Raw genomic sequence first — 19,478 nt, forward strand, 5'->3', positions numbered from 1 at the left:
CATGGCAGCCTGTGATGTTTGCTATGTCCTCGGTGACTCTCACCATCCTGGTTTTCCCTTCTCTCTGGCAGGAGCCCTGAGGGGGTCGCGGTTGAAGCACTGGGTGGCTGCTGGCCCAGAGACTGGCCACCTGAACCCACCAAGCCGACCACAACTAAAGATGGGCAGTCTGTTTTGTCGAGAACAGTCACTGAAACCCAAAGGGTAGTTCTAGTCTGTCCTCTAGGGTTGCTTTCAGTCCAATCAACTCAACAAAAGGGGCTTGTTTGGGGTCACCCCCTCTGGTGGTTTTTTCTTGACTCATCTACCCCTGTGGGTGATTTAAATATGGTAGAGACCTCTGGCAGGGAACGGAGCCCTCTCATTCTGCACTTGCTAAGAGACCTCCTGCACCAACCCAAAGGAAAAGGAGAAGAAGGTTAGCAGGAGCAATCTCACGATCCGTCACAGACAGACTGCCCTCGATGGTGGGCCAACACGTATGCCACCTGAAATGTGAACAATGAAGGGGCCCAACTCATGAAGTACAGTCAAGCATACAGCGGGGAGCTGGGAAAGAGACCGCTGGCCTCGTTCCGATGCTGGCCATTAGCGCAGGCCCTGGGCTGGGGTCTCAGCCTGCATGCAAAGCTGAGCCCAAGGTCAGCAACACAGATCTGGTGTTCCCCTGACAAAGAGTGGTCTGCCTCGCAGCTGGAGGAAGTACCCCAGGCCCAGTCTCCCACCCTGGACGCTTCCCCCACATCGTGTTCTGTGTGGTCACCTTAAGGGCATCTTTGCCTTGAGCTGAACGGATGCTCTCACGCCCAGGGGCCTCACACACTCCGTGAGAGGCAGTTTCACCTCGTCCTTTTCTGCTCCACGTACTTCACTTCTGCTCGGCTCTCTTTTGTCCCTCTCGACAAAACACCGTCAAACTGTGGTCTCTAACTAATAACCAAGGAGTCACCCTTTGAAAATAATGCCAAGAACGGGAGATGGACGGGTTGAGGGCATTCTCTGCTATCCAGAAGCAGGGGGTGGCACTGAACTGCGCCAGCCGCTTACCGACACACGGGGACTAACCAACCACCAGTACGCAATGAAAATGCTTCCGCTTCCTTTTTTACTAGTTTAGTAAATGGTGACAGTGACACTCACCCCCAACTGATGATTTTGAGTTTGTTAGGTGCCATCGAGCTGATTCTGACTCACAGGGACCCTATATGCAACGGGGTGAAATGCCACCCCCACAAGTGTTCCTTTGTTTGAGACACCGTTGCAGCATGGTCGGTGTCAGTCCCTCTCGTTGAGGGCCGTGCTCATTTGTTACCAAGCCTGAGAGCTTCTCGAGGGCCTGGTCTCTCCCGACCACAGAATGGAAGATTCTGCTTCTCTGTAGGTTTCATCTACTTGTGTCCTTTTTGATCCCCCTCACAAGCTGATACAGCAACAGCAATTTTTAAAGAAGGGGGAAAGGGGGACTGATAGCAAAGATGAGGTGACTGTATAATCCCACTCGAGGGGAACAAATAACAGAATTGGGGCAGGGTGGAGGAGGAAGGGCATCCAGGGGAGCTGATAGCAAAGAGCTCAAGAAGAACGGAAACGTTCTCAGAGTGGCGGCGGCACTAAGGGTGCAATCACGCCTGAGTTAAGGACTGCTATGACCCCAGGAAGGGCCCCCAGCGGCAGGCTTTGACCAGACACGGCGAACGGCTGCAGACGCCACCCATGGCTCATGCTCCAGGCCCACCTCTGCTCTGCCTGCACCAGGTCTCCGTCACCTACTGAGGAAGCAGTCTCCTTAGACCAGCGCTTCTCACCCTTCCTGACGCCGTGACCCTTTCATACAGTTCCTTGTGCTGTGGTGACTCCCCAACCATAACATTCTTTTTGTTGCTGCTTCATCACTGTCATTTTGCTACTGTTGAGTCGGGCGATCCCTGTGAAAGGGTCCTCGGACCCCCAAAGGGGTTGCGGCCCACAGGTTGAGAACCGCTGCCTCAGACCCTCTGAACATCAGACCCCTTTCAACCTGCCGACACATCTGACTGCACCCCATCTCCTGGCTCCTTCACAACGACATGCCCTGCTCACATGGCAGGTTTCACTGTGGCTCCTGCCAGGGCGCTGGGCCCGGCTCCTGGACACCATTTCAGATGCCCCTGCTGGTCCCTTCCTCAATGTTAGCTCCCTGGGTTCTGGATTCCCTAAAAGTGCCAGCTGCCGACTGCCTTCGCCCAGTTCAGAGACACTCCTCCCACCCACTCTTCACCTCCCCACTCTCTGGACATACAGGAGGTTCCCATTTACAATGGCCCAGCCCAGGGGGCGCACTGTGAGCACCCTGAGGGATTTCATGAGGGGCTTTATTGGCATCCAAAGGGTTACATAAAGGAAGGTGACTGACTGGCCACCGGAAGCCATCTTCCACTCACCTGTGCTGTCTTGGTTTGATCTGTGTGGGGCCAGGGTACATGAAAGATGGGTCTCAGGAGCACTGGGTAGGGCGGCAGGGGATAGTGTTGGTCTATTAGCAGCCCCGATCTCTGCAGGCCCCAGAGCACTAGGGAAGGTGTGTGGGGAGGAGCCATCTTGAGTTGTGTGCGGGGGAAGAGGGAGGCTGACAGGAGGATGGGACACCAGCAGTGCAGGGGGACGGCGGGGGTGGGGGGGTGAGGCCCCAACTCTCACACAGAGCTGAGTTTGCAGTGACTGCTCTTTGGGACACGACCTTGACAATACACGAGGAGTCAACTGCCTGGGATGCTGTGTCAGTTGGACATGGTGTCCAAGACACAGCATCCAGCCTTGGATGGGCTGGCCAGCCGTATTCCGTTTCCTGGGCAGACGCTTCCCTCACAGGAGCCAGCTGTTTATAAATACATGGTCATGGAGAGGCGCACGTGAGAGCGGTCCCCTCATGACAAGCCCGCTCACCTGACTGGAAAATGTGAGGAACAGCCTCACCGACTAGCTCACTGCTGCCGAGCGGGCTGAGAAGGAGAGAAGTTTACATTCCATCACGTTTTCCTTGTGGCTTCTGAAAAGTCACTTGCCCTGTGCAGCAGCCACGAGCGAGTGTGCGGAGCAATGTCGCAGAGGGTTGGGGCTTGGCAGAGGTGCTCAGCACCCAGCCCCTGTCGAGAAGAGCTGCCAGCAGGGCCGGGCATGCACATCTGACACGTAGTCTCACTGCCCATGGGGACACACACATGCCCTGTGGATAGTAACTTTACTTTTAATGGAAACTTGTCCATTTTAAGGGTAGTCACTAATGTAACTTCTGCCTGTAGAACTAAACCTCAGAGACTGTCCGCTGCCAGCGTTCCCATTTAAAAATCAAACAAGGTGGAAAGTTAAAGCAGCAAGCAAGCCAAACATAGGTACAAATGGCCCGTTCAAGGCTTCAAGAAACTCAGATGGTTTTGTGTTCAATCGCTTGCCTTGACTCTAATATCCCCATAGTGCCCACCACTGTACCCTCCTCATCCTGAGAGACAGTGGCGCCCATGCAGATTAGTGGGCTTGGGCGAAGGATGCAGAGTAGTCTATGGACTGCCAGAAGAACAAACACATCTGGTATGCCCCTTGGAAGCGATGGTTGAGATGCTGCCTCATGTGCTTTGGACATCCCAGTAGGAGGGCCTAGTCCCCGGAGAAGGACATGATGCTTGGTAAGGGGTCAGCGGAAAAGAGGGAAACCTTCAAAGAGATGAGAGTGGTTACAATGGGTGCAAGCACGTCAAGGACTATGAAGACAGAGGGACCAGGGTGTTTCATTTTGTTATGCTTGGGGTCATTATGAGTCAGAACCCAGTCAGAACAATAGGGGAGTAGCTCACTTACCCGTTAGTGTTTCCAGAACAGCCTCCCAAGCGCTCATAGACCTTACTATCCACTCCTATTATAGACCCCCCCCAAGGCCCAACTGTTCCACACATCCAAAGTGGCCTCACACCAGATGATGGAGGGTAACCAGTGGCTGCTCACAGGGAAAGGTGGGCTTTATTTGGCAGCAACACAAGATCAGGTCTGCCTTCTCCCTCGTCCCAATTCTTAATAGTTATAAGCCAGACTAGTTTTAACATATAAAATGCTCTTCAATGAAAGCCCGAGTGAGCAATGAATCCATGTTGTGTGTAGGTGCCAATGAGTCAGGTGGATCTCCTGGTGACCTGGTGTGTAACAGAGTAAAGCTGGCCAGCCCTGCGCCATCCTCACAGTTCTATCTTTGAAAACAAAACAAAAACCAGTGTCAAACCATCTCGTTGAGGGTCTTCTTTTTACGGATCCTCTACTTTATCAAAGAAGCCTTGGCGGCACAGTGGCTATGTTGTTGTGCTCCTAACCACAAGGTCAGCAGTTTGAATCTACCCGCCACTCCCGTGGGAGAAAGAGGTGGCTCTCTGAAGAGTTACAGTCTTGCAAACCCAAGGGGGTGGTTCTATCCTGTCCTTCAGGGCCGCTATGTGCCGGAACAGAGTCAATGGCAGTAAGGCTGAGCTACTTTATCAAGCATGATGTTTACTCTTTCTTTGTAATTTTCTACTCAGCTCTTTTATATATCTATTCATGAGATAGTCTCTATATTAAAATGTTTTGGCGTCTGTAGACATGTTTCTATTTTCAATTTGAACTTGCATAGGAGCAATTGATGGTCTGTTGTACAGATAGATCCTAGTCTGGTGTTGAGAGATTCTCCATGGCCTCTCTTCTAGCTGATTGGATTCTTATGTGTTCCATCTGGAAAGGCACACATGTATACGCACCCCCCCCCCCAGCTTCTAACCAAAATATGAATCTCTGTTACAAATGATCTCATCAGAAGAAATATCTGTCTGGTTTGTCTAGACCACCAGGTGGACAACTTGGGGGAAATGCCCAACTTTGCCATTGTTGAGGGGAAAGCAGCTGCCAAAGATCAGATGTAAATGAATGGACAGGTCGTGTTCAAATAAAAACTTTATTTACAAAAGCAGGTGGCAAGTGGACCCAGCCACTTGCAGTTAGCAGACTTCTGAGCTGATGATTTTTTTTAATTTAGCTCATTAAAGAGGAAAAATGCTTGCTGAGAGGCAAATGTGAGGGAGCCAGAATAATCACAGAAACATGAATTTGGATTTAATTCTCCCCAGAAATTGGGTCTCATGTCGTGTTTCTCTTCCTCATTGTTAATCTTTCCTTATCAATAGCATTCCCTTATCAAATTCACTTTCTGTTGCCACTTCCAGTTTACTGTCCCAAATACACTCACACTCAGCCCATCCCTGATTAAAGACTTTCTCGAGGGGACATCAAATGGTACAGTCACACTGGGGTAAAGGTTGGCAATTTCTTACGACCTACACCCTACATGTAGCACATGACCCAGTCCTTGCATCTTTTGAGTGTTTATACCAGACCAGGGGAAAGTTCTGTTTACAGAACTTACACAAAATGTTCTGTACACAAAAATAGTCACAGCAGCTTGACTGGTAAACCCCAGGGTGCAGTCCTGTCAAGGACTACTACTCAGCCACTGACACACAGCTACTTGGAATGGCTCCCAGAGGAATGACATTGAGTGAATAAAGCCAATCTATGATTCTATGGCCGGAACATTCCAGAAATAACAACATTCTAGAATTAGAGAGCAGAGTAGTGATTGCCAGGGGGCGTGGGTGGGTGGGGCTAGGGACAGGTGAGGAGGAGATAAGGTATGTCTGAGTATCATTTTGTATCTTAATTGTGTCGTTGGTGACATAAAGCCATCCGTGACTGTACACGTGCACACTCACAAGAAATGCATCTGCCAAGGTGGATTTCTTGACTTTGGGCTTGTTTATAACTATGGCATGTTACTAAGAGGCGGAACTGAGTAGTAGGTTTATGGGAGCTCCCTGTCATTACTTCTAACTTCATGCAAAACAACGACGTACGTTTGTTCTAAGACAAACACTTCATGTGAAGCAAGGCGACGACGACCTTGCTGGTGTCTCTAGTCTGTCCTGAGGTTCCATGTAGGTCTCTGTCAATCTGCCTCAACCTGCGGCTCTCGCCTTGCCTGCCTCCCGCCTGTCCGTCTCCAGCCCTTCGCAGTGGGCTGCCTTTGTCGCCACCGTCTGAACACGCCGCGCTCCTCATTCACTGCCGCCGCTCGCTTCACCGTCTCCCTCAGAAGGCGGGGCCTGTGTCACCGCCTGGTGCTTGCAGGGTTCTCCTGTGCGACTGTGTGATCGACTCATCCATTTCCTCCACTGGCGCACGTGCACATTCAGACGGGGACCCGGTTTGGTGCGGGGTCCGTGGAGCTGGGGCTCTTTCTCAAGGAGCGATGACAAGGGAAGTCATGTAGGAGATGGTGGTAGGTAGCCTGTCCTGCCGGCCACTGAGCCCAGGACTGTACGTTCAGATGGGCACCATAGTTAGTGTCATTTTAAGCAATTTTTAAACAAATTTGAAATGATTCAGCTCATATAATGGAAGGCACAGCAACTCAGCTATGTCTAATTATTATTGATACATGCTCCAAAGAACCTGGACTGTCATTCTGGATAGAGGAGTTACAGAACAATGCATGGCTTCGTCTTGTATCTTTCTGTCTCAGAGTGTACCATTCAATGAAGAGAGGCTCCCATTTACATCCACTGCCCTGCATTTCGGGTCACTCTCAAATGGGTTTTACTAAAGGGCTTCGTGGAATAAAGGACATTCTTCAATCGGAGTTTACGGTAAACAAAGAAAAACAACCTCACAGCAAACTGACAAGTGGCGGCAGGGCCAAATATTTGAGGAGAACAAGTCCACGATCTTATTCCTGTCCACTTAACTTTGTATTTTCAACCCCCTTTGGCCTGCTCCCTGCCCCCACCCATAAAGAAAACATCTGAGTCTCCCAAGCTGAAAGATCAGGGACTAAGAAAAACCTATTAATAACCTTCTGATGCCAAAGATTACTCTAAGCAAGTTTAGTAACCATGAGTCACTGCTGAATGGCCAAGCTATGAAAAGGCGTCTCCTATCCTCCCTGTGAAATATGCCAGCAAGCTTGCTCCTCTCCGAACCGAGTGAATGCAGCTATTCACCCCGTGAACGCACGCCTTCATGACCATGAGGGCAGCCAAACTGGCGGGGAGAGAGGCAGCCTGCTTCCTTCCGCTCAGCGCAGGTAGTGGGTGCAGAGCATGTGGGAACAGGCAGCGTGAACAACAGATCTGTAGGTACCCCCTCACTCCCATTTCCTAAAAATAAAGGCTGGGAAGATTATCCACATTTTTAGGATCTCGGGAAATTAGACTTGTACAAATGCTTTAAAAAGCTGTGGCACAGTTTTAAGGTACTATTTATTCTATTTGTATCACCCAAAATTCTTAATATGGAAACTGTGTTACATAAAACAAGTAAAACTACTCACACAGTACAAACAGAGAAGAGATGTTCAGGTGCTGCCTTCAGACCTGACATAAAAGGCTGGTGGAGGCCATGAGCACAGCCGACAGAGGGCCACGGGTCACCACTCGACTGGTGGCAGGTCTAGGTGTGAATTCCATTTCCGATTCTACAACAGGCGACCTGGGAGCATCATCCACCGGGTTCCTCGTTGGGATCAGAAGAATAATCACTGGAAACCACTGGACCAGAAGAAGATGGCCACTTAAGAAGAGGTCTGGCAGTTATGCCAGGCCTGGACGCCCTCCACCGCTAAGCTAAGCGGTGCCTGAGTCCTTGCTGGTGCATGTCTTCTTCCAGAGGAGCCATCTTCCATCTAAGATTTTTTTCCTAACATCAAGACAAAATTGAACTCCTTGCTTTACGTTCACGTGCGGATCTTGCTTCTGGTTCCTGGCCACAGGAACAGGTCAGAGCCTTGCCTCTCAACAGACGGCCCCTAGGAACCGTGCTGAGTGCTTCCCTCCATAACGTCGAATTCTGCTGCCTCTCTGCCCGTCCCCTCCACACGACTCTCCACTGGCTTCAGGAGTTCACTCCAATGGCCATGCAGAACTCACAGACCATACTGGGGTCCCTATGACTATGGGGTCTTGTTAGGGAAGTTAACAGGGCACATTTCAGGATCAGCAATGGTCAGGTCAGTTTTTCTGGGTCAAGAGTAGCTGATTCTCAGGTAGGCCCACCTTCCTCAGACCCCTGGCCTCTCGGTCACTTGGTCCTTTTGCGCCTTCCCTGCTGGGGCAAGTGTCACAAGCTGCTTTTGCACTAGTTACCAGTTGATAAACGCCAAAAGGGCACCCCCCTGCCACATGCACCAGCCTGAAGGTTTGGCGCACTCTCTGTAGGTCAGCAAACCTAGCCTCTGGACTAAGTTCCTGCACAAGCTCGCTGGCCCTGTGGGCTGCATGGTTCACCCTCCGGCTCTCGCTCTTGACGCTGCTCCGTTGGCTGCTCTGCCACATCACCCCCCATCTCTGGGGTCATCGCCCGGAACCCAGCAAGGGATCACAGGGTCTAAAGGACAAACTCCACTCCGGGCTCTTCTTTCCTAATGTGGAGTGAGAGTCCCTCTTCCTGCTTCTGGGGAGAATCCTTTAAAACCCAGGGGATGGCAAAACGGACCTACTGGTTTGTGAGGGTTCCACACACCCCATTTGCATGTTTCCATCCAGCCATTCCTTTTGGTTGGCATTACAAAGGCGATGGCTAGAGGAGCCATATCAAAGAACCCACTGCACTGTGATGCAAAAAAACAACAACAAAAAAGATGTGTCTACTGCTACCATATAGGAATGGAATTGATGGTTTAATACTGATCATGTGACCTGCAAAACTCACTGGTTCATCTACTAGCTCTTTTAGTAACTTCCTTCAGATTTCCTCCGCAGAGAATCTTGCTCTCCTGCTGTCTGTAAAACAGTGCTTTTGCATCTCCCTTCCTGGGAGGGGGCCTCTCAGTTCTCTGGGCTGCCCGGCAGCACTCGGAGAAGCCCAGCCCAGGGCTGAACAGAAGCAGGGGAAGCAGTCATCCCTGTCTTCTTGATCCGAGAAATCAATGACTATCTTTTGCGACGTTTTACACTTTGATTCTTAACGCACTTGCGGCCTTTTCTCTGAAGTGCACTCTGCACACTCCACTCCAGCAGTGTGGTCATTCTACTTTTCCCTCCCTCCAGAACTTGAGGATCACTTTCTGTCAGGTCCTAAAAAGATGTGCTGTGATTTTAAATGGGAGGCCTTTAATTGTACAAATTAATTGGGGAAGGACTGCCATCTTTTCACTCCGTGCTGTGGCCACCGTCTCTGGCCTCGAGACGAAGCTGCACAGTGGCCTGCACATGGTTCCGAACTTTGGCAACGAGGTCCTGGACAGCTGAGGCCCAGCACTTGGTTTTGTGGCTACTGCCCGTGACATTCTTTCATCTTTTTTAAAAAAATCACTTTATTGGGGGCTCATATAGCTCTATCACAATACACCCATACATCCATTGTGTCAAGCACATTTGCACATCTGTTGCCATCATCATTTTCAACTCATTTTCTGTCAACTTGAGCCCTTGGTATCAGCTCTTTCTTCATCTTTTTAAAAAAAAAAAATCGCACTTAAAGTGACGGGTGGTGACGAGGGAAGCTCTGGGTCTGCCATCTTGTCACACTATGAAACCCCTTCCCCACTATGCAAACACATACGGACATCCCAGCGCTCTCAAGTGGCCCTCTTCAAAAGCTGCATGCATTTCCGAATCATTCCTTTACACACTGGATACACTGTCAGTACAATGCCAACCCAGAGGCAAGGACAAGGCCCCGGCATTGCGTGGATTAAACTCGCTTTTCATAGGTTTTTACTTGGTGAGTAGATTTGTCATCTCTCAACTGTGTTGGAGTCTCGTTGCCTCCTTTCTCACTATGTGAATCCGCATTTCTTCCTTTTCACTTGGATCATGACTCAAATACCACCGGAAACCCCCATTCATAATCCAGTCAGAATCCATAACCGACACAGGACCTGCCTCCTCTGAGCTAACCCAACTGCTCGTGACAGCAGGAGCCAAGTCTTGCCCAGTGATGTTTAAGCTCGTGAGTTTCCCCTTCAGCACCACTGACAAACTGATGACTGACCACTCTGATATGGGGCACTGGCCCACGCACGTAGGACGGCCTCTACCCTCAGTGGGACACCCCAAACACCTCTAGATGCTGCCTAGTGTGCCCTAGGAGGGCAAGCTTGCCTTCGGTTAGAAATCTTCAATTTAAAAGTACGTAATGGGCTTAATTCCAGCCCCAATTCAAGAACAGTTCCCTGCTTGAGACTCGCCTTCATGAGTAGATCACTGAAGTTACGAGTGCTACAGCAAAGTGTGGTGAAGAAAGCAGAGGGTGCCCGGCTATCAAAGGGACTGGGCGGGGCTTAAACAAGCAGCCAGCTCTGAGTGTCAGCCAAGCCCACAGAGACGAAGCCCACCAGCTGTGTGCTCCAAAGATGACAAACTCAAGCATGAAGAAGGGAAGATATCAGAGCTTAAACTGTGAGCACCCAGTTTGTAGAGGACTATGGAAGACAGAATTGACAATGCTTTGAAGTTATGCATATGATTTTTAGCAGCTCCTTCCTTCAAAGTGGGGAGCCGAGTCCTGGACCAATAGGTAACATCATGATAAATGGAAAAAAGGTTGAAGTTGTTAAGGATTTTGTCTTACTTGAATCCACAATCAATGCTCATGGAAGCAACAGTCAGATCAAAAGATGTATCGCATTGGGTCAATCTGCTGCACAAGACCTCTGTCAAGTACTGAAGAGCAAGGATGTTTCTTCGAGGACTAAGGAGAGCCTGGCCCAAGCCATGGTATTCTCCATTGTGTCATTGGCATGTGAAAGTTGGGCACTGAATAAGGAAGACCGTAAAAGAATTGATGCATCTGAATTGTGGAGAAGGCTATTGAAAGTACCATGGAGTGTCTAAAGGACAAACATCAGTATTGAAAGAAATAAGGCCAGAGTCAGCGTGCTCCTTGGAGGCACGGATGTCAAGATTTCATCTTACACACTGGGACATACTGTGCGGAGAGACCAGTCCTAGAGAAGGGCATCATGCTGGTAAATCCGAGGATGGATGGACTCGTCAGGGGCTGTGTCAGTGAGCTCAGGCACAGAACAATGGTGAGGATGGTGCAGTGTTGTGCTCTTCTGGAACTGACTCGAGGGCACCCAACAACATGGAGGCCAGTGGGAGCCCCAAACCCATCAACAGAGCATCTAGTCAGACGGAGCCTCTGGCCACAGGTGAGGAAGTTGAACAGCTGTACTATACGACAGAGATGACTGTAAACTTGATGGTGGTGGATCAAACCATGGTATAATAAGATACTTCGTCAGTTGATCTCCCTCTTTACCCAACCAGAATTTGCTCTAGGCTTAAATATTTCTTGTTCTAGAACAGAAATTTCTTCCTTACTCTTTATTTTTTATCCATATAATATTATTTTCTTAGGTTTCATTTCATCTGTTTATTTATTTCTGTGAGGGCTCCCAGTTTATGAAGCACAGAAGGGGTGGATGCACAAAGACAATAACCGATGCAATGGTTTATTGGGGGATGTGCAGGGAGGTAGGGAGGTGAGGGAAACTGGGGAGCAAACAATGAATGTGGACGGGGGAGTACACGAGAACTGATTGTCACAATGAATATACAACTCTTTTTAAAAGCAACTTAACTATGGAAGTGTATATTTGAATTTCATATTAAGAAAACGACTGAAAAAGAAAAAAAAAAGAAACCATACTTGACCAATGGTTACCATGAGTGAAGGAGGAAGAGTTTTTGTTTAGGGGACATTGAGTTTATGTTAATGGTGTTGAAAAATTTGGTTGGTTAATTCAGAAAGGGATATCAATAGTGGTCACACAACATGAAGAGTATCATCAATGGCACACAATTTACACATGCACAAGCTGAATTGGGAAATGTTTTGTTGTGTATATTTTTACCACAATTACACGAATAACAATAAACACAAGAAGACAAAACTGTTCTAAAACTGGCTGTGGTAATGACTGGACAACCCCTCTTCACGGACTGTGTGATGTGCGGGCAAAGTGCCGGGTGGTTTTGCCCAGGCTAGACTCCGTGGGTAAGGGTCCTGGTGGCATGGAGTGGTGAACCCCACCCTGAGCCAGTCCTTCCTGGGGAGAAAGACGAGGCCTTCTGCTGTTGCAGACTGTCAGCCTCGGGGAACAGTCCCACCCCATCCCCAGGGCTGCGCAGTGGCGGTGAGTTTGGTCGTTGTGTTGATGTAGTCTCTGTGCTTTGTAGAGCCTGCATTTTCCATAAGGAAGGCTATGAGGACTTTCAAGTAGGAATGAAGTCCAGAAGCAGAACATACATGGGGTGGCTGAGGCAGGGCCGGATGAAGGTCGGTTTGGACCAGGGCGACTGTGTGATGGTACTAGTCACAGGTGCAGAAGAAAGACACAGGAAGAAACCAGGGAGGCCATCTCCCAGGAAGACTGCCAGTGGAAAACCAACTTTAAGACTTCAGTTTAATAACCTCAAAGACTAAAAGACTAAAATGTAAAAATGCCTGAAAACATAAACAATAAAAAAGAATGCTTGTTAGACAGCACTCAAAAAACAAACTCGCTGCCACCACGCATGCCATTCTGACTCACGGTGGCCCTGCCGTGCCCGAGAGCTGACATCTCCTCAGCAGTGACTGCCCTCCACAGCTGAACTTTAAAAATCCCAGATAAGCCCAAACCAAATTTAGTGATTTAAAAAAGTCACCTCATAGTTTGCTTTAACTTCTTAACCTCATGCATCAACAGAGGAGAAAACGTACCTTTTCTGCCTTTTTGTCAGAGACGTCTTGCTTTTCCAGAACGGCCATGCTCTCCTTCAGGTTCTTCACAATGTCTGCCGGGGACTTGTGCGACTTTCCAAAGGGGAACGGCATGGCGGCGAGCGACAGAGGCCTCCTCTGCACTCTGCCTGCTGTACCTGGAAGACAGCACATGCTCGTGAGGGGCGTCAGAAGGAGACAAGCTCCCCAAACCTTCGTGTGTGTGTGTGTGTGTGTGTGTGTGTGTTTTCAGGACTTTCAGAATCTAGAGGAATGAGGTTCCCCCAAGACATGTGAGTGGGGTGGGGAGAACTCAGCACTAAAGGACCTGCCTCCCATAACCACCAGGGGAGGAAGTGGCTGCTGCCAACGGTGACCAGTCATCACTTACTGGGCCCACAAGTGGGTGCCAAAGCATTTTAACTCATCAACTCCCTGAGGGGAAATCACTCCTTTTATAGGTGAGGCCTGCAGAGGAATGGGTCCCAGGTACCACGTGATTCCAACAAAACTCAGGTCTGCCTCCATCCAAAGTACCCTTCACCACCACACGACATGACCAGGTGACAGGCATGTCGACTTTACAGTCCAGGAAAGGGAGGAGACAAGAGTTAGGGAGGAAGCTAGAGCACTCAGCACCAGGTCAGCTGCCCAGTCTCTCTGCTGCCCTAGCCCCGGGTTCATGCTGCTCTTCTCAGGAACGTGGTGGGTGCAACCAACTAGGCTTGCCACCTACCCAGGAGCTGAGCCCCAGCCTGGCCGTAGCGGCCTAGCACCCTCCTGTTCCACCAGCTGCAGGGTCTGGGCTGGAGGGAACCTCCGACAAGTCTCCCAGGAGATCCTAACTCCCTTAGATGGCAGTTCCAACTCAGGTGGGCTCTTTTTCCTAGATGGGACCATCGTCTCTGTCAGCGCTCACTCGAGACCCACCCTGGGAACAGTTTCCATCTAGAAGTTCTCAACTTCTTGGGAGTAGCTGAAACCCTTCAACCACGTAAGCCAGAATATTACCACATTCAAAATGGGATGTGCAATGACTCCTAAGAAAGAAGTTCCCATGGAGAAAACACAAAAATGAAAACAAAGTTAGCAAGACAGACAATGGAAGTGTCAGAAGTGAAAAAGGAAGCCCTTTCAATAAATCCACAAAAAAGGTTACATTCATGAGCATTAAACAGTCTCACAACTGACACCAGAAGGGAACGCTTCGAAGAGGAACCGGACAGATCCTGCGTATCAGAAATTTCTGATGGAGCCCACCCCCGGCCTGAGCTCACTGCTTATCTAACCTCCAAGTAGGGAGGAGTGGGCATACAGCCCTGGCCTTACTTTGACAGCCCCCCCACCGCATCTCTCTCCGTGACCGCATAGTATTATAATAACATGTGCCTAAGGTTTCGTTTGAAGAAAATATTTGAAGGGGTTTTCCACAAGTATCACCTGTAGAGTGCACCTTCTGTCACCCTGTACATCCTTCTCTGGTGGAAGGAAAGCATTTCACTAAAACCAAGGTGGAATAGTCCCGTGCATGACCTCACTCGCAGGTGCTCGCATTCTAAACGCCGCTGCTCTTTGTGCAGCCAGTGCAGCCGAGAGACGCAAGCGGCTGCAACCGGATGGACACAAATGCTGAGCCGTCCCCGCCACCCCACTGGAAGAGACGGCTTCTAAGTCACGACTGGGTCGGGGCCACGGACGTGCCTGGAGCACTGTTAGAAGGGTGTGGAAAGTCACATTTTCATAAGTGAAACTCTGGCACGACAACGGTTTTCTGTTAAATAGACGCTGCCCCTCCTCCCAACAGCCACAAGTAAAGCTCTTTAAAAACGCGCGAGAGAGACAGGCCTCACAACGGATGCGATAAAGACAACGCACGCAGCTTTTGAGCAAACGTTACAAGAACTGAGGTGAGTTGCAGCCACGTTATTCACATTTACAGTTCATGGAAGATGTAGAGAAAGAGAGCAAAGCAAGAGAATCAGCTGAAAGAGCTGTACGGCACCACACCTTTGGGGAGCAGGTAGTATTTTTCCTCTCAAGCCTTCGCTGTAACTGTCTGAAACTATCCACACACAGAAACCCCCCTTCTTTTTAAACAGACACGTGCGCACGTGGTCATGGTTTTCTCTGAGGTGGCTGCCCGGTCGGTCCTGCACCAGCCCTGGGAATGGTCTTGGGAGTTTGACATGAGCTTGTTTGTGGTAAGTCAGGTCTGCCTTCTCGGTCAGGTATGGCCTGGGAGCTCTCTCCAGTGGCATGACTTGCTCCCAGGCATGGCAGCCGTGCCATCTACAAAGCCTGCTCCACCACACACTGCGCAGCACACCGTTCAGAGTGCTCTGTGACCCAGGTGGACGGGACAGAGAGGCACACATCCACATCTTGTAACAGACAAGCCCGAGAGAAAGGAGATGCCCAAGCTGGAGAGAAAGCCCGTCAGCTTACACTACAGCCTCCCTTGCCTGCCCTCCCCCTCAGCAGCAGCATGCCACTTCACCGGGGACTGGTCGGAACCTCCTGCTGAAGGGCCCTCTGGTGACGCGCCTTCAAGACAGTCAGGAAAGTTCTGACCACAGCCCTCTAGGCTGTGCTAAGTCCACCTCACAACACTGCCTTCTCACCGGGACTAACTCCTAATCACGCTCCTCACCCTCCTGGACCCGGCACACGCCAACTACGTTCATCATTATTTGCAGATTCTGTATCTGTGCCTTCACCCACTCGCTACAACTGATTGTTAAAGCGCCAACTCTATTCCCATGGTGCACTCAGAGGACAGGCACAGATGGGCGGAGTAGCCGAGTTGCCCTCTGCTACATAAGACCACTTTAAAGGGCTACAAAGCAAAGATGTCACTCTGAGGATGAGGGTGCCTATGACCCGAGCCACCAGATCGTCCACTGCCTCCAAGCCTTGACACGCTGAACAATGATTGCAGGAGATGGAAGAAGAATTGATTCGCTTGAATGTACCGAGGACCACCACCAGAATGAACACCCACATTGATCTGTCCTGGAAGAAGTACAGCCAGAATGCTCCTCAGAAGGGGCGGCGGTGAGACTTCATCTCACGTGCGTGGAGGTGCTGCTAGGAGCACCAGGGTCGGAGGAGGACATTGTGGAGGGGCAGTGAAAACTCCTCCAGTCCTCCTCAAGGTGGACTGACTGTGTGGCTGAGTCCAGGATCTCAGACACAGCAAGGGCCAGCAGTGCCCGGGCCACTGTGAGTGGGAACTGCCTCTGCAGCACTGTAGCCGGAGAGCAAGCACCCCCATGTTCCCAGCCGAAGCAGAAATGAGTGGCCTTGGGCTGGCTGCATCTCACATGTGAACCATTGCCCCGCACCCGATACTTTTCTGGTGCCATGTTTTGTTCCTGCGTTTTTGTACTTTTTGTTGAGGGTTTTGCTGCAGTGCTGTTCCTGAATGCGAGCTATCTGTGATGTACCTTAGGGAGGAAACACACGTGTTCGATGAGCTTCCCTCTGCAGGAGTTCGTTCATGGAGCGTGCCCATCTGCATGGGAGGCTGCTCTGGAAAACATGCTGCCCCAGCTGCCACAGTCCGATGACGCAAGGGAAGAGGTGGAGGTCAAGAATGCAGCAGTGTCGTGAGAAATTTAAGGTCACCTTACCAAAGCTCAGGAAAAGGTTTAAACTCTTCTCTCCTCTGGTTTTATTATAAATACTGCATGGATGTAAGAAATAGGTTCACCACAAAAGGTGTCTTCTCACAGAAACACAGGTAGAGCAAAGGTCAGCATGGACTGACAAACATCAGGCGCCCAGAGGCTTGCTGGGACGGAACCCTATTTCTTAATGAACTTAAAATCCAAAAGGAAGTTAATGTGGGTTCCTATCACGATTCCAACCTTCTGCACATTCAGGAATATTGTTTTTATAATATTCCTTTTAAATGGCTTAAACTGTGCTTTGGACTTCACTTGTATTCATTGAGGAAATAATTTATATTATATTATTTATATTAGATTTTCAAACACAACTAATTTCCTACTGTTCCTTCAAAAAACCGGCTCAAAGAAACCCTGAGCAGGGCCACTGGAGTTTAGCCAAGGCCCTCCACAGCAGCCCTGGGCCAAGTGGCTCTGCTGGGCTGCAGGGATCCTCAAGAAGGTAACCAGGGGGATGAGTGCGCTTGAAACCCAAGGACAAACCAAGAAGCCCTGGAGGGAATTCGTTTGAGAACTGTGTGCGTGTACACGGTGGAGGGAGTCACTGGGTGTCAGTCGGGGCACCTCTGAAACCGCGGCGTGCTGCAACTACAGGAACAGCACCTGTGCTGCCTCTGCTCACCCACAAGCTTGCATGGATGGACCTCCCTGAGTGCCCGTCTTTCCAAATGCCCCTCCCTTCTGAGTCGAGTCAATGACTCATCCTCTGCTAATGGTGATGTCCTCCAAGCTCTACCCTTGGCTGTCTCCTTGGGTTATGTTCTCTCGGGTGAGCTCATCCACCCCTAACTCAACAACCCGATCCTTTTGAAATCCATCTCCCACCCCAATCACTCTACTTCTCCTGATAGGTGGCCTCCAGGCAGCTCAAACTCCACCCCAAGTAAGTCTTGATACTACTGTATGCTCTCCACTACAGTGGACCCATGGTTCATCCCATCAAAAATTGTGGTCGTCAAATCTTACCAGACTGCTAGTAAGAAATCATCAGTTCTCAATTTCAGTTAATTCTGTTTTCTAAATTTCTGTGTTCTCAGACACAAACTGTGGAATCTCAGCATTCATTTAGGCTAGCTGCTGTCCCAAACCAAACCCAAACCCACTGCCACTGAGTGGATTCAGATTCACAGTGACCCTCCTCCCCCCCCCCCCCCCCACAGATGAGAATTGCCCGAGGCTGTCATCTGATGAAACAGCTCACTTTTCTTCTTCAGGGCAGCCAGTGGGCTCAAACCACTGACCTCATGGTTGGCACCCAATGCACCAACAGGGCCAATATCCTCACTAAGGGATGTTTTGGAAAGTGTGGTTGATACAATAATCAAGGCATGTATTAACCATTGCTTGTAAGAGATATCCTTTTCATTTTTTGCTTTCTAGCTGTGATATGTTGCATCAGGACAATGCCTGTCCTCCAAAACAGATGGGGAGCAGACGGTAGTAGGAAACGTCATGTTCATCTTACAAAGACCCCAAATCCCTGCTCTGTCATGCCCTAATCCTAAACCCACAAAGTTCCACTCAAATAAAGAGCTGGAGAAGACCCAGAACACCCAATGTGGGGCAGTGGGGCTTGCTGTTGTTAATGGTGAGACTAGGTAGGCTATGCCCTTCTTAGGCAATCTGCCTGCTTTTCTGGCCTGGGCAACACAGTGTCCATGCTAACTCTATCTCACCTAGGCATTAGGAAACCTATTCACTTGGCCCATCAGGCCATCTCTGACTCACCGTGTGTCACAAGCTTAAGGCACTAAGAACGAATGTTGGCAGAAGGCAGTACTCTGGTGTGTCTATCTGGACTCAGTTATACGAGCTTGGAGGCAACATCGAAAAGCTGCTTAAGGTCAACACATCCTGAACAGCTGAGTGCGGGACAGATATGGCAGCCTTCATGCAAGAACCTGACAGATGACAGCCAGGTGTGAAGATGGCAAAAACCAAACTAATCACACACACACACACACACACACACACACACACACACACACACACACACAGAGTCACAGGACTGCTGCAGACCAGGGCCTCCAGACAATCAAATGGTCTTAAGAGAATGTGAAATGGAATACTACATTGTTCTTCTAGCACTTATCCCCTAACTTGACTCATCAGTACCTCTCCATTAATAAACATCCCAAGAAAACTACCAGGGATTTCTAGTTTCCGTTCAGTCACTGTTGTTGGGTACCCACAACCTGGTATCATACCAGGTACAGATACAGGCTATTTGTAGGATAAACAATTTTTTCTGAGTCCCCAAGAGTGCGACTCTTTTGAACGGTTTCTACTAAGAGCACGTGCTACAATGACAGTCCTATATAGATGGGTGTACACTGGTTCAAAATACTGGGTGACTCCTGCTCAACGTAAAACGAGCTGAGCCTTCAATTGGGGTTTGGACAACAACTCTTAGGCACCACCCACCAAGTCATCCAATGCCTTTTGCATCGCGGTGAGTACCTTTCTACGCCACCGGGAGCCTCACACGTTTCTCCCCAGTGCACTGTCCCACTTTCACAAGCCCATCCTAAGGAAATAATTAACTGCTTCTATAAGGCTTATGTACCAAGTTGGTGACAGGAGTGATTTAAAATGGTGAAAAACCACCAAAATTCTCAGGAAATGTAATTAAACATTGCAAAGTTATTTAAAACCAACACTTCTGAGAATTCCTGACATAAACATTGCCCACAATTCCTCCAGCATGCACAGTGTAAGCCTCTGTCCATCCATGCCAACCAGTCAACTCCCACAGACCTAGAATGGCTCAATGTGGGCATAAGAAAAAGCAGACTACATTGAAATGCCCATACAGAAAAACCGGCAAAAACGCCTATGAAACATGGTCACCTATGGGGACTGAGCCGGCAAATCAGCACTCTACAACTTAACATGTATCCTGCCTTTCCTATGCAGCCTGCATTTCTGAGTAACCAATACTTGGCCATGGTCTATCAACCATTATCTTCTTTATAGGGATCCATAATTAATACATGGAGAAAGAAAATATATCATTTTGCAATCTTGATGAAA

The 19,478-nt window shown here is 49.4% G+C and overlaps 1 protein-coding gene across 3 annotated transcripts in view; it reads right to left on the reverse strand.

Annotated features, from left to right (window-relative positions):
• The window catches only part of CAB39 (calcium binding protein 39), a 64,709-nt gene that overhangs the window by 17,087 nt on the left and 28,144 nt on the right, over positions 1–19,478 (reverse strand). For all 3 annotated transcript variants that reach the window (XM_075530377.1, XM_075530378.1, XM_075530379.1), the window contains one exon: positions 12,757–12,914. In XM_075530377.1, the coding sequence (XP_075386492.1) occupies positions 12,757–12,870 (114 nt within the window). In that variant the 5' untranslated portion in view covers positions 12,871–12,914. The remainder of the gene's footprint in view (positions 1–12,756; positions 12,915–19,478) is intronic.

Source organism: Tenrec ecaudatus, chromosome 13 (genome assembly GCF_050624435.1).
Source record: "Tenrec ecaudatus isolate mTenEca1 chromosome 13, mTenEca1.hap1, whole genome shotgun sequence".
Taxonomy (NCBI): Eukaryota; Metazoa; Chordata; class Mammalia; order Afrosoricida; family Tenrecidae; genus Tenrec; species Tenrec ecaudatus.